The 16071-nt window shown below is 40.4% G+C and overlaps 1 protein-coding gene across 1 annotated transcript in view; it reads left to right on the forward strand.

Annotated features, from left to right (window-relative positions):
* Positions 1 to 3711, forward strand: part of eipr1 (EARP complex and GARP complex interacting protein 1) — a 58260-nt gene extending 54549 nt beyond the window's left edge. Inside the window, exon 9 of the mRNA XM_044374020.1 lies at positions 3249 to 3711. Coding sequence (XP_044229955.1) covers positions 3249 to 3423 — 175 coding nt within the window. The 3' untranslated portion in view covers positions 3424 to 3711. The remainder of the gene's footprint in view (positions 1 to 3248) is intronic.
* Positions 3712 to 16071: the final 12360 nt, after the last annotated feature.

Here is a 16071-nt window from a genome sequence, read left to right on the forward strand (position 1 = left end):
GCCTCAGCATACACAGTGTTCAGTGACATGAAGGATCTACTATTCTACTGATATAAATTTATCTCAATTAAATTCACATTTTTCCATTTTAAGTTTTAAGATATAATCTCTACCAATCATTAAATATTCCATCCAGACATGTTTATGACTAATAAAAACACTGCACCACTGCTTTGGATATTTTTTTGTCTGACATGGTTTTTCCATAAAAAACAGTTCAGTTACCTGGTTTCTTAATATGACATTTCCTCCTTCTGTGTCACTGAAAAATCCTGAATATAGAAAAATACAAATATTGTTGATTTTAAAAGTTTTCCTGCTGGACACCAGATGTCTCCTACTTCACTGTGTGTGAACACTATTCTCAGTGTTTGTGCACCGGAGGCTTCAAGATTTAATGTGAGCACAGAGAAACTTTCTCTCTTCAGCAGATGAATGTGAACAACAAGCTCTGCAAACACATCATTCTGCATGTATACTACTGTGTATAAATTATACAGTATACACCTGTATATCAAATGTCAAATAATACACGGCTCTGCAATAAATCTCACCACTGTGAAGATTATATACAGTAAGAGGAAGGTTACCCCCCAAAAAAATCTTTACATATAAACCATCATCAGGAGTGGTTTGATTATACAGTGTGTGTTCATTACATCAGTGGATCTCCTGGTTTATGAAGGTTATAATGTTTTATGTAAGTGTTAATTCAACCTTCTGGTCATTTTTGGAGGTTTTTGAATTGACTTATGTTATACTGAGGAGTGTTTCCAATATTTTGTCCACCTCATTTATATCAATGAAGGTATCAGTATAGCACACTATAATTCAACACCCTTCAAAAATGACTATAAAGTTGAATTAACACCAAAAACAGAACATTAAACCTTCATAAGCCCTCATTGATGTAAATGTGGTGGACAAAATACTAGAAACACCCTCAGTATAACACAATACAATTCACCACAAACTACAACCTCCAAAACCAGCATAAAGCTGGATCACTACCTCTATAAAACACAAAACTGAACTTTGAAAATTCATCAAGGTAGCATTTATGAGACCGTATGAATTGTAGCTAGATGTATTTAATGAACTGAGAGTATATTTTCAATGAAAGGCTGCTGAAAACGTTTCCCCTAATTGTGGTGTGTGATACAGTCTCTTAGCAGTTAAACTGTCCAATGACCTGATCCCTAAAGAGCTTGTAATCCTTCAGGCTAACCAAAGCAGAGTCCGGCACGTTTTAGCATCTGTCAAGTGCTCTCACACACACACCCTCTTGTTCTTTTCTTCCCCAATGAATCTATACGAGCAGAGCACTTAAGAGTGTTTTTATTTTAGGCTGCAGCCAAGGGGGAGCAGTTACTGTCTGTGTGAAACAGTTAATGTGTAAAATAAATCCAAATATGTATGTCAGGGTTTCCCCTCAGGAGTACTTACTGCAGTGGGTTTGGGAGGAATTTGGGGTGGCAATAATGCTGGATCATAATTCTAAAAATTTTATTTGAGATTGTCACATTGTTGTAGCAGTGGGAGAAATGTTTCAGCACTGTGGAGGCTGCTGTTTGTGTATGAATGCAGAGAAAAATACTGAATAAACAAAATGTGTGTGTGTGTGTGCGTTGTCCACAACACCAGTGAGATAAACCATTAGAGGTGTTGTGTTTGTGTGTGTGAGGGCATGTGGAGAGAAATCAAAAGAATCAAGAATTTTTTTTTTTTTTTACATGTTTTTCACATTACTCAACTCACACTTGAAACACAACACACGGAAACCAAAGTGCTTCACAACAACAAAACAAAACAACAACAAAAGGAGAGGACAAGGAAAATACGAATAAAAAGAAAATCAGATGTGTTTGCACACAGAGGAAACAAACTCATACACAGTCTGTATGAGTTTGTTGCCTAGGTGTAAGAAATAATAATTAGTACATTTATTTTATTTAATTTAATTACAAAAATGTAATTCTCTTATTTTTAGTCTATTCTAGCATTTTATTTACACTACTATTATAATTAGCTTAAAAGTGATGCAGTAATTATGCGATTAGAAATGCAACAATTAGTTGCTGGATCAATTAGTCAATCGACAGAAAATTAATTTGGAAGAATTTTCATAATTTATTATTCGTTTAAGTCATTTTTCATGCAAAAATGGCAAAAATTCATTGGTTCCAGCTTCTCAAATATGAATGAATGAAGTTCTTCTATGATAATAAAGTGAATCTATTTGGACTGTTGGTCAGTCAAAACGATACAACCGAAGACGTCATCTGGGACCTGATGAACTTATGAACTTTATGACGATTTACTGATATTTATTGATAGATAAAGAGATCAATCAATCAATCAATCAATCAATAATGAAAATAATGATGAGTTGCAGTCCTAGATAGACAAAAGTACATGAAATCATATATGTTGCAAGTTAGTTGAAGTGTAATTTTTTTTTAATTTAGCAGACCATTTTTGTTAACATAATGCTTGATGTTACTGGACAGCAACACCAAAACTACATGGAGGTTATCCTTGTCCTTCTGTTTGCAGGTGTCTCTGCCTTTATGAGCCAATAGCAGACACCTGATGCTCATGAAACTTGAAATAGTATTCATGAGATGAGCAGCAAAGCCCCCGATAATAATACATTTTGGAGGAAATGAGTTGTTTGTGGGTCTGTTACATTATAATTGTTACATTGTTAATATCACAAGTATACCATAATTAAACTTTTATTTTAATTTTTATTTATTTAAAAGTTAAAATAGGTCTCTTTTGAATAAATAAAGCCAAAATATTTTTATTATGACATGACACCAATCGTCCACTTCCTACTTCCTGTTGTACTGATGGTCCGGTTGGACTTTCTAGCTGACTTTGAAAAAATCCAACATATCCTTGATCTGATTATTTATTTATGGCACATTGGCTGTATAGTGAAAACAATAAGACAGCAGCTACTGTGCCATTCCTTGTGTGTTATCTAACATCTCCAGATCATCCATCCATTGGTTGTCATGAGATACCTGATTGATCTGCAGAATGATTGAATTATATAAATCCACATCGTGCATTGGATTGTTCACATTTTTATCTCTGTGACCAGACCACATGTTGACGCACCGCATAGATTTTGTGTCTGCGATGTATTCAGCTCACCTCACTGCTGTTGTGTGTGTGTGTGTGTGTGTGTGTTTGTGTGTGTGTGTGTGTGTGTGTGTGTGTGTTTGTGTGTTGTCCAGGGGTAAGGAGCCCCTAAAGGACAGCGTGGTGTCCACCTACGAGGAGCATGAAGACAGCGTGTACGCGGCAGAGTGGTCGTCGGCCGACCCGTGGCTCTTCGCCTCGCTCAGCTACGACGGCCGCCTCGTCATCAACAGGGTCCCCCGCGCCCTCAAATACCGCATCCTGCTCTGAGAGGGTGGGGAGGGACAGGTCAGATCTGAGTGTGTGTGTGTGTGTGTGAGAGAGAGACAAACCTGTACACATTCTTTGCTACTACAGTACTACAACCATTAGACATTCCATTATACTCTGGTAAGTCCAATGTAAAAGACAAACTACATGTGATGCTCGCAAAAGGCAAAGAATGTCTGTGTGTGTGTGTGTGTAATGTAAATATAGTACATATGTTTCACTGATCACTGTAAACAAAACATCTGTGCTGCTTATGGAAATTAAAGTAAAAAGATGATTCCTGGATGAGCGTTGGACATGTGTGTGTGCTTCTAATTCTCTGCGGGTTTGAAACAACGAGTGACCTCTTTGACATCACACATACTCAGACAAGAAAGACAAGAAAATGTTGGAAAATTGAAAAAAAAAAAAAAAAAAAAAAGAGCCTATATCACAATTTCCCAGAGCTCAAGATTCTGTCATCCAGTTGGTTTGGTCCAAAAAGCAAACAAACATATTCTTCCAATGATAAAAACAGCAAAGAGGCTGCAACCAGTGAATCTTTAGTATCTTTGCTTGATAGTTTACTAGAATTATTAATCAGTCATCAATTTTTTTCTGCTGATCAACTGATTGATTAATCAACAAATTGTGTGAAGTGCTGCTCTTCAATACAGTCTTACCTACCAAAGCTAACTAAGCTAGCTTTTAAACCAAGAAACAATGCAAACATACATCTCATCACATCTGAGCCACTGGCAGAAAACCCCTGCTGTTACATCACTGGTTGGGGTGTTCAGAGCGGGGCACGGTCGTTTTTTGTGTGTCCTTTGTGATTCATTTTTATATAATCTTAAATATCCCACATATCCACATCCCTCACTCTTCCCTCTGTCCTCTCTCGTCCCCACCCCCCCCCCCACCCACCCATGCCCACGCTTCCCCCCCCCCCCTCTCTCTCTCTGGCTCTGTACAGTGTGCGTTGAGGCTGGTCGATAGTGACAGTCCGAGCCTCTGTTATGTCAGACACCATTGACAGGCCTTTTAATTGCAGCTTGACTCTATGGATCACACATTCACACACACGGAAGTGCCAGGGGAGGGGCGCAGGCACTTCATTAGCCATGCCAGTCGGGGCAGGCAGTGCCATGGCTGAATACAGAGTACATTCGGCTGTCTAATCAGAGAAGCTGCTCACACACACACACACACACACAAAGAGCCGCACACACACATAGAGCCCTTGTTACCCTGCAGTCAATTATTGAGAGGAGGGATCAGGGTGGAAATACAGAGGAATGGTGAGCGCGGAAAAGGTAATCGTTGAATTTCGCCCATCTGGAAACTTGCGATGCTTGTCACAGACGGACACGTGCAGACGTACACACATGTAACACTCATTGTCACGATTCTAGTGTCTCTAGGGAACCAGTGTTTTAAGAAATGTGAGGGTTAAAAGGATGTGTTTCAGTGTGTGTTAGTGTATTTATGTGCATTGTATAGAAAGACATATTAACAGACAAGTGATTAACTAAAAAAATCTGATAGATGTTTCCCCATCTTGTGTAGAATATCCCACTACTGATCAGTCAATCCAGCTTCTACTAACATCTGAGTATTTGCATTGGAATCAATGAGGGCACCTCTTTAGTATTCCTGAATAGCTTTCCCAGGACAAATTACACTAAGTATGATGCATCGATAGTCGATGCTGAGATTTTGAGACATGTTATTGATGACATTGTAAGTACCCAGCATTCACCTCTACATTGTTTTTGATGCATAAACAGGCTACAGCATTTTCCTGGCCAATAATAATACATGATGGTGACTTTAGTGTGTGAGGAAACATTAAACATCAACATCTTACAGCAGCAAAACATATTAGCTTCATGCAAGTTTAAACATATACATAGTCCACATATATAAATGAATGCATACACGCAGATTTACATACTGTATACGCAAGCAAACATAATCAGAACAAATCCTACATATATATATATATATACACCAGTTAATCACACATTAATAACACATAAATAACTAATATATGGTTTTTAATCCACTTAACATATAATTATTTAATATGTTTTATTTTCATTATTTTAGTCAGCATGTACCAAGCTTTAGAAATAAATATTAAATAATAATAGTTATTATGTATAAGATCACAAAAGCATTATTAAAAACTATCTGAATCTGGAACTATAACTTTTTATTATTTATAATATATGTGTTGTAAATCATGATATATATACATGATGGTAAAGAATGAATAAATGTCATTTTCCACCTCATTAAGCTCACAATATTTGCAGATGCTCGTCGTCATCCACCCCCTCTATCTTTTGGTTTAATATGTTGTGGCAAAACCACATCACATTTCTGCATGTTCATACATTAATAGATTTTCACATTTATTCTCTTTTTTAAATAAAAAAAGTTCTCAACCCCTACTGAAATTCAAGTTTCTGTAATAAATCAGATATTTCAGATCCCTATTTAACTTTTGCATTTTCCATTTTGCAATAGAATTCATGCTAGCCTTCTATCTAACCACATAGTCATAATGTATGTATCTGCATTGACTGTTAAAATGTGCAAATACTAGCTGCATGTTTGTAATCTCCCCCCAAAAATCAGATTGTTCTATTATGAAAATTTTTCAGAAATTGTTATTAGCCTACATCCCTTGGAGGAGCAATTACTGATGTTTTCAGTCACTTGGGGGCAGCATAACACAACATCATCATGAACTTGAAGAAGTTGAATGGTGGATGTGTTAGCAAACTCCTTCTATCTAACTCACAAATATAAATACACGTCTTGTCCTGCACCTTAGCTTGTTGAACAAGTGAACCAACAAGCATTCGATGAGGAAAAGTGCAACATTAACGTCAGTTTACAGGCTACATAGCAAATTAGCTGCTCAGCTGCAGCATGTTAAACAGTACCTGCAGATGTCACTTGAGTCCGGTTAGATGCTGGTGTGGTTCTTACGCTTCAATGACACTGCTAACAACACATTGTCTCCATGGTTTGTAAGCTACAGAGCAAGTTTATTTACTTTGTCCTTCATTCCCCTGTGAGGCTCAGTCTGCCAGCTGCTGTCAATCAAACACAGACACCGACACATCCCTCCAGCCGGCTGAGACAAAAAAAATTTAATATCTCCCCAAAGACCTTTTATTCTTCCTTTTAATAATTTACAATTGTAATAAAAATTAATTTAAAAACAGGTTCATATGATTTTCAACTGCTAAATGGGATGAGTGAATGTGATTTCATTTGGACTTTAATATATAAATTTTGATTAGTACAACTTTAAAAATAAAAGGACAGAATCATGTTTGATATAATTTGTAATATACAGAATAATAATTCTTTTAGCACTTTAGTTTTTTCGTGTAATGACCCCCCTACTCTGACGCCAGTCTGTGTGATTATGGTCAAGGGTTAGTCATTGCAGGCATCACATCTCTCCTCCCATCTTGAAGCATCCTCAGCTTTCTCTCTGGGATCTATAGCAACAAAGTGCTGCTGCGTCACCAGAAATCCAGCATGGCGTCACCTGCAGGTCATGTGACCAGGGCTAGCTATATGTGCTAGCCTCCCGGGCTTCCTCAGGTCATGAACCTCTTGACCTGGAACAAGAGATGACAGTGTTGTTGCGGCTGCCGGCAGCCTCACGGGAGTTAGTGAATTCGTCTGGGAAGGCACTCACATGAAACTGGAAGAAAATGACTGAAATATTTATGTAGCTGAGAAATAGGATGTTGTTTTCCTGAGCAAAGAGAGGGACATATGCTTTTCACTACCTGGATGTGCTATGTGGAAAAATTCTGGAGCCATTCGCATCTCCTGTTTCAGACTAAAGTGAAATTTATGAAGATAACACCATAGAAACATGATGTATAATAAAATTCATCATTTCAGAAATGTGTGGGCAGGATTGTCTATACTTATTTATTTTTTCAGTTGTCTCCATAAATGCCATTGAAGCTTCCAGCAGTTTCACATATTACTTCATTTTTTTACTCTATCACCACACATCAGACGCATGTCTTACACAGGAAATGCAGCACACAAGTGTTTGTGTAACATCTTGAATGGCGGTAATCGTACCTGAGGGTCACACGGGTGTCGTCCTCAAAGGGTGGAGGCGGAATTGGATTCAGCTGCTGTGGAAATGAAATAAAAGAAATTAGATTTCATTTAATTATTTATTCATGTCGGCGATGCAATATGGAGCCACCTGGGGTGTTTGTGTGTTTGTGTGTGTGAGCGGGGGTTTCAGGTGATTATTACCTCGGAGAGTTTGACTCATTTGCATGGAGGAGAATTTATATGACCCCTTGAAATGAAGATTATGCACAAACACGTCGCTCTCCGCGGGAAGAGGAGAGAGAAAGGAAAAGAAAAGAAAGAGTGACTGATAGCAGGAGAAGGGGGACTTCAGAGGTCTGTCGCAGGAGCCCATGGGAGGGAAGAACAGCATGACCAAGAAAGGTATGTTGAAGATTGTGTGTGTGTGTGTGTGTGGAAGAAGAGAGAAGCCTGGCCAAGTGTTTACAGTCCTCGAGGGAGTTGACGGTGAGCTTAATGACCTACAGAATCACGCAGATCCAGCATTTATGTTTGTGTTCTTTAGTGCATGTGTTTCCAAAACACCTCTTACTTAACAATATGAATCCTGAGCTGGAAGGGATTCAGGACTTGCTCAAGAACACTCTTGTAAGGCAGAAAGTTGCCAACATAGGCCAGAAGACTGCTATTCCACCCACTGTTATGAAATAAGTATCCAGAGACAAGATTTACAGTGCACAGAGCCCGAGGAGGACTAAAAATAAACAAACCATGTGAAATGTGCAAGGATTTACTGTACAAGGGAACAGGCCTGGCAAAATATCTGTTAAATGTTAACCTACTTGCACCCGAGCCACAGTGTGCTCTTTGTTAGTGAATTTCTCAGACTCTTAGCTCCGTATCGGTGGAAGCCCCGATGAAACACGCTCCCATCACTTTTGATGTTAGCTCGGAGCGTGCAAGGATAGCTACTTAACACTGACAACCACCCTGTAGTCGGGGGGGAAAAGCTCCTGTGTGCCGTAAGCTACTTATTTACCATCCTATCGCTTCTGCAGAAGATAAACTGCTTTGGGAAGGGGCAAACAGAGACTATTAAGCCATCGGTGAAATTACAGGAAGGGTCTGTATTAAGGGTATGTTTTGCAGGAAACCCTCTCAGTCCAATATGTTGGGGTTTTTTTTTTTAAAACCTCTGATTGATTTGCATATGTTCTCTCCATGCTATGGGTGTTCCAATGCTTTAAATCTCTCGGGGACTTTGTTAGTACACGTATTAGCGCTCACAGATTTCTATACCTTATTAAATGTCTTTACAAAAGCCTCACAAAAAGGCTGACAAGCTCTTTCCACCCATCCCCCCCCCCAACCATGCTATTAGAGATACTCATTGGCAGAGTTTGTAGCCTTGGTGCTTGATATCATTCAGCTTTGTCTGGCTGGCCGACCTTCCTTTCTTCCGGGGTGAATGGGACCACAATGGACCAGGTGCTATCATGATGCGGCATGTGCCCAGCTCCCTGCTCCCACCTCATTGTTCTTCAATTACCGAACAAGCACACGGGGTGGATCCAGCATTATTTATGGGCCCTTGCCACCACAACGCACATATAATTACCTCTCAAAAGCTGTAATTGTGCTCATTTCTCATGTCCAGCGCGGACATCCACTCCCATGCCCTCGTGGCGTCTCCATGGAGATTGAGAGCCAATTGCCGTTGAAGGACATCACAGGTCGAAGGTCGTACATTGGAGTGCGGTAGTAGTTTGTGCGTTGGACAGGGGGAATTTGGATGGAGCTGCTTGTACATACCTGTCAATAAAGGCTGTTCTTATTTTCATGTTGAGCAGAGACTATAAAAGATGGAGAAAGTAATTGATTTATTTGTATTTTTGTTGCTATGAAAATATAACTAGGGCTCTGTCTTTTGAGTCATTTAGGCAGTAATTCACTATCTCCAAAAACATTTGATTTATTGAAGTGCAATCATACAATCCAAGGACTTTTTCCTTTTTACCTTTACTCAACTGAAAATGCATTCAGCGTCATCCTCCTGCTTCAGTTTGTGACTCCAGCTCTTGGATGTGAGGCTGATTGACTAATGATTGAAGTGACTGGTGAGTCCGTCACCGACGTTCTGGCAATACAGAGTGACAGTTTGTATGTGTTTGATCAGTGGTGCATAGCTCAGGGACAGAACAGGAGCAGGGGGCTGTGGCAACTCTCAAACCTCTTTGTCAATCAAACGGCCCACGAACGGCACCCCATGAAATCCATTAAAACCAATTTAGCCACAGCCGCACAGCTCAGAGCTCCATGAACGCTCAGCCCATGGTGCATTAATGATGGATTTTCAAAACTTAGGTGGTTTGAGTTGATTGCTGAGTATTATTTCTAGAACCTGGTGTGTCATTCATTATTATGTGGTGAAAAGGGCTCTCAGCAAGGGATCATTCCTATCCAAGTTCAGTCAGAGCCGATTCAGAAAACTGCTTTTTTTTTTTTTTTTTAATCTTTCATTTTGCTCTCATTTGCTCAGCACTTTCCAAATGATTCTGTTGTTGCTGCAAGCTGGTGAGGAAAGTGACTAATTAATGTTTGCTTAAAGGAACACTAAGTGATTTTGGCCAAAGGTTCTTCTCCTGCTTTAAAAAGAATCAATGTATCACAGCTTTTGGACTGCACTGACACTTTGATTAATGAAATAAATGTACTCTGTCAGTTAAAAATGTGGCATGTTGTGGCGTTTTACAAAAAAACAAGCAACTTTGGAGTTAGGCACTCAGGTCTATCCGTCCATCCTAAAACCTATCCATCTTGAAGAAGGCCACACCAAGATTAAGCCTTGTTTTCTGGTCTGCATTTATGATTTTGTGTTTTCCAGCCATCATTTTTAACAGTAAAGCACTATAAATACTGAGTAATTTCCTTTGGAAAGTCAGATTAGACGTGGATATTACAAGTCACGTTGCTGATTTGAATTATTCGTTCAGTTCTGTTCAAAGATTCATAGTCCACAGCTATGTAGTAGATACATTTTTCTTTCTAAGCTAAGCAAGTGCATCGCCGTTCATATACAATTCAGTACGTACATTGGTAAGTGATTGCTTCCTGTTCATGAGGCTGTGACGTTTGGCGCTGCCTCTAAACCTACAGTAAACACATCACACATTATAAGGCAACAGCTCAGTAGCGACCTGTCAGCAACAGTGTTATCACATCTCGATTGTCTCTGTGGTTTCGGTGTTCTTTCAATACATTTTTAACTAGGAAGTGGTCAAGTGAAATTTTATTTGTATAGCCCAATATCACAAATTACAAATTTGCCTCAAGGGGTTTTACAATCTGTACAGTTTGGACCAGAGGTTAAATCTTGCACATTAATCCTGTCTGTCTAATAAACTCAAAGAAAACTCTACTGCTCCTCCCACTTGGCAGGTTCATTAAAGTTTTAATGCTGAGCCTCTGAACTCCAGTCTTCCTAAGTTCTTCCTTCATATATTGTCTTTCTTGATCATCAGTACAATCTATGCTTGCATGCATAATAGTCTCCTCAGCCAGCTGGAAAGAAATATGTTCATATATCGGTATCGGCAATCGGCCACAGTGAGTTGGAAATATCGGCAAAAGATCCAACATCGTGCATCCCTAGCTCCGTCAAATGCGAAACAATGCTGTTAAAGCTTCCTCATATCCATTTTGCCACGAACAAAACTAGTCACAACCAACAACAGCCAACGTCGACTCACTAGTCGTGACTACATCACTGAGCTCCCAGCATCACCTTTCATGAGGACGCTCTAATGAATTTCGCTGTGCCACTTTCTGATGAGACCTATCAGTTTTTACTATTGCATTGATGTACTGATGCATGCGGATTAGCTACCAGGCTACAGGAGTGTGTGTGCGTGATCATGTCACATGTCCTCCTCTGACCCCTGGCTGTTCCACTGTCTGGCTGCACACTCACGCTCTCTCCCTCTTTCTCCCTCTCCTCCTTTCTCACTCGCTCACATCAGACATGTCATCCGCCGCGGAGCGCCTGGACACACTCATGGGAACTGCCTGACCCAGATCTGTCTTCTCCTCTGCCCAGTTGACCACACACGCACACACACACACACACACACACACACACACACACACACTCAGGCACAGATGCACTTGACATTTGGGTCACTGACAAGACATCAGGTGAGGACAGAGGAACCCAGGTGACAAGGAGAAGCAGTGAACCTTTGCTGTGATATTGCCCCTGCGAGTCCAAGAATACACACACACACACACACACACACACACACACACACTTGTCACCTCGCTGTGTTTGCCTGTCAAGCGAGCAGGAATAGTGGCGCTGGTTTCTCCGCTCTGAAAGCCAGTGAAGGCCTCGCTATTCAGACAGTGGCCTTCCAGAGCTCTCATCACAGCGCTTGACTCAAAGATCTCGACCTTTCATTTAAGGCTAGGGTAGGTCATGTGTTTTAGAAGCATTTTTGTGGTGCAGGCCTGTAATAAGTCCGTCCAATCATTTCATTCGGCCTGCATGAAATGATTGGACGGGCTACCGGCCAGGTGAGCAGTGGGATACCGACGGATAAGAGGTGACAGGACAGCTTGAATTGCAGAATGAGAGAAGAAAAAGACGGGAATATCAACAGAAAGCAGAATGAAAAGCAACATGCAATCATCAGACTACTGCCTGATAATATTGTAGTAACTGCTGAAATCTGGGAGCACCGTGTCATCGCTTCAACAAAGCTCAACATGACAACAAAAGCAGTCATTCAACAAGAATGTAGCCAGATGATCTAAACCACTTGAAAACTAAATGTCCAGTGGTGTCAAGGTACAGAATTCATCTATTTTGAAAGTAAGTAAATGCTGTTTTCACCCCTGAAAACACTGAAGATGAAGTGGTTTGCTTGTTAAGAGAGCTTGAAATCTTAGCACCTGTTGAGGTAACAATGGTAACTAACAATATGTCCATCTCATCATCTCCTTCTGGAGATTCGGCTCTCTGTGCACTCATGTGACTCATTCACACAGGTTATACTCAGTGTAAATCTTACGGAGGAAATACTACCCTTATCTTTTTAACCTAGTTATCTGGCAGCGGTTTGCATCTTTTAAATCCAGTAATTCCACAGTGGACACAGTGGGGCCAAGTTTGTTTGTCTGTTTCTGAAAATCTGGGTTTAACCGTTTGCTTTGCCCTGGGATCAGATGTTCTCATCTCAGACAGACAGTAGACACTTGTGCGATCACTAAAATACCTTGGACGATGCAAACCACTGCTGGATAACAGCTAAAAAAATACTTCTGGTGATGCTTTTCCCGCCGGCGCGCGCTGGTATCGACATCTTCATTATCTAAATATATCTTTTTGATGAAGTTTAATAATGTGTTTCGATGTGTGTGAAGTTTGAGGTTTGTTTTGAGTAGGCGGCGCTGCACTCTCCACCACCTCCATGTTGCCACGCTGCCGGATCTACACAAAAAACTGAATGATTACATTGTTATCATAACTGATAACAGCCAAAAACTAGAAAAAAAAGGAGAGCCCATTTGTAATAATTCTGAAATATCCTTTATTAACATAACAGTCTAATTATTTTAGCCTCCAGTGTGCATTTACCCACAGCACTTAACATTCTCCTTTGCTTTCTATAGGACTCACGTGACTGCGCATATTTAACCCTGATTGTATATAATGAATATTTGATGGAATATATGATCAAAGTAAATGTAAATGTGTATCCATTTCTGTGCATACTGTTTGCCATATGTTCATCACGGGAGGGCTCGTGGTGGGCATCTGATCAATTCCTTTAGATCTGTTGATAATGGCCTTTGAGCCCACACACATACACATATATCAGACCATGGTCATTTTTGGGATGTTACATAGACTTACATTCATTTCCTGGAGACTTACCCTAACCCTAACCTTAACCACTGACCCAAAAATCAGCTTTTTCCCAATTGGGGACACGGCTTTTGTCCTCAATTGGACAAGCTGTCCCCAATTAACTGGTCCTAAGTCTAAAATTTGTCCCCAAAAGTAGCTTATGACAGACCACATATGCACACACACACACTCACACACACACACACACACATAACACTGACTTCCTCTTTAGGTCTCTCAACAATGAATTAGTATTACCTTCTAGCAAAAGCCACTCTGAGCTTCATTCATAGCTGTGACAATCTACTCTCTGAGGTGTACGCTCCTTTATCTGCTGGGGCCTCTGTGTTTCTGTGTGTGTGTGTGTGTGTGTGTGTGTGTGTGTGTGTCTGCCTGCCTGCCTGCTATAATAAGCCTCGCTCTCTGTCTCCATCCCTCCCTCCCTCCAGTTCCACTTTCTGAGCGATGCGGGTGGAGGAGGAAGTGACCTATATAGGCTGCATCTCTCTCTCTCCCTCTCTCTCTCTCGTCTGCTCCAGCTTCCTGCATTTCAACGATGTGTGCTACGTGTATGTGTGTGTGTGTGTATGTGTGTGTGTGAGAGAGAGAGAGAGAGAGACAGTGTGTGCAATGGAAGGCGCATATGAATAATTCAGCGGATGCCTCAACACGACCGCCTTCAATAAAACCATCCCCCTTAATGAGTCTTAATGACAGCGACGGCGTGGAGACAATCAAAGGGTGTGTGTGTGCGTGTGTGTGTGTGTGTGTGTGTGTGTGTGCGCGCAGGCAGAGCGTGGGTGGGTAGGAAGAGGGAACATCGATGCAGGCTGCTGGTGTGTGCTCGAACAATTGTGTGTGTGTGTGTGCATGCGCTGCAGTGAGCGTACCTACCGCACACTCTCCTGTGTGTGTTTCTGTGTGTGTGTGTGTGTGTCTGTGTGTATGTATGTGTGTGTGTGTGTGTGTGTGTGTGTGTTTTGAGCAGGTACAGAGCCGAGTGCTGCCTTTGCCCCGGGCTCTGTCAAGGTTGCCCTGGGTAATACTACCTGAGACTTTGAAAAGAACATGAAAGCTGACTCCTCAGCAGGGGAGGTGAGAGGAGAAGCTTGCTGGGGTGGAGCAGCTGAGGAGAGGAGCAGCAGCATGCATCCCTCCCATCAGCTCTTCAGGCTTGTTTGTGGGTTTGAACTCCAAAATGACTTCATCCTCCCTCCTCCTCCTCGAAGTGTTTACAGCATCTCTTTTCTTTTTTTCTTCACCTTGACCGCTTTATCACGCTGACTAGAGAACCCTCCTTTATTCATTGTTGTCTTGTAGGTTTGGAATTCTGACATCAGCCAGCAGTTGCATTTATATGAATTTAGAAGATGTGACTGTTGTGGAAAAAATGAATAGAAACGGAAGATTTCAACTAGATACAATCTTTTTTCATTTAACTGAGACTTTTATATTGATTACTCAAGTGTAATGGCTCCTTTTGTAAATGTGGTTTTGATTTTAAGGAAGTCTGCAACTCAATCCAAGTGATAGAAAGAAAAAAAAATACAGATTTCACATCCTCTTTTTTAAAAAAGATGACTTTAATATGAATTGACACAAGGATGAAAACATATCTATTGTCTGTGGTGTTTTCTAGTGTAGCACAAGGCCTTTCCATTCAAGAATATGCTTGTAAAGTCAAATATGTGTTGGTATTAATCTTTTGTTCGTGTCCAGTTTTCCACAAAGTATAACAATACATGTGTTTTGTATGTGCCTGTTGCAGTGCTTCATTATATTTCATGGTTATACTGAGTGAAACATGTTTTTATGGCTGCGCTTTTACTTTCACAGTGCCTGTGTGATGTGTTTGGATTACGGACATTACATGATAACAACTAAACCATCTGCATGACACCTGAGCAAGCTCCATTCACAGGCGATGGCCATGAGACATGGCTGAAAGCTCTGTAAAAACCTTGAGATGAGTTAATAAGATAACTTTTTTTTTTTTTTTTTTTTTTTATCAAACATCAACTTCATCCTTTTATTTGTAAGGTTTTTGCCATACACTGTGGGTTTGAAGTTCATTCTTGACCCAATACATCCTCATGATTATACAACCACATAGGTTGATTGTATCATGCACTCCAGAATGACCCATAGGAGCTTTTTCTAATATGGCGCCTCTATCGATGCTTTCCAAAACCGTTACAAATCACTGTTAAACAATAATGATGTTTTATGATGTGACAATGCTGTGGTTAAAGTCTGGTTAAAAAAACACTTGGTTAAGGTTAGGGAAAAATTATGGTTTTGCTTAAAATGATCAATTGAAACTAGGGCTGGGTGATAAAATGATCTCGATACAGGATTGCAATGAAATGTTAATATAAAAAAAATGTTTAATAATGATAAAGTTTGGACGTTTTTTACTTGATATGGATATATCTAACAGCCTGTCACACAGCAGAAATAAACATGACAGCAGCCAGTCAGTCTGTAGTTTTTGGCTTGCACGCCAAAATACACACTCATTTCCTACCGCAGCCGACGAGGCTACACTAGCGCTTTCACTAGCAAGGCTACAACTATCTGTAGAGCCCGTCTCGTCTAAAGTAACGTTAGCCAAAAGAAGCTGCTCTAACTCACGGACACGTTTCTCTAGAAGAGACATCCTGTCTGCAACT

This window comes from Thunnus albacares, chromosome 15 (assembly GCF_914725855.1).
Source record: "Thunnus albacares chromosome 15, fThuAlb1.1, whole genome shotgun sequence".
In the NCBI taxonomy this organism is placed as follows: domain Eukaryota; kingdom Metazoa; phylum Chordata; class Actinopteri; order Scombriformes; family Scombridae; genus Thunnus; species Thunnus albacares.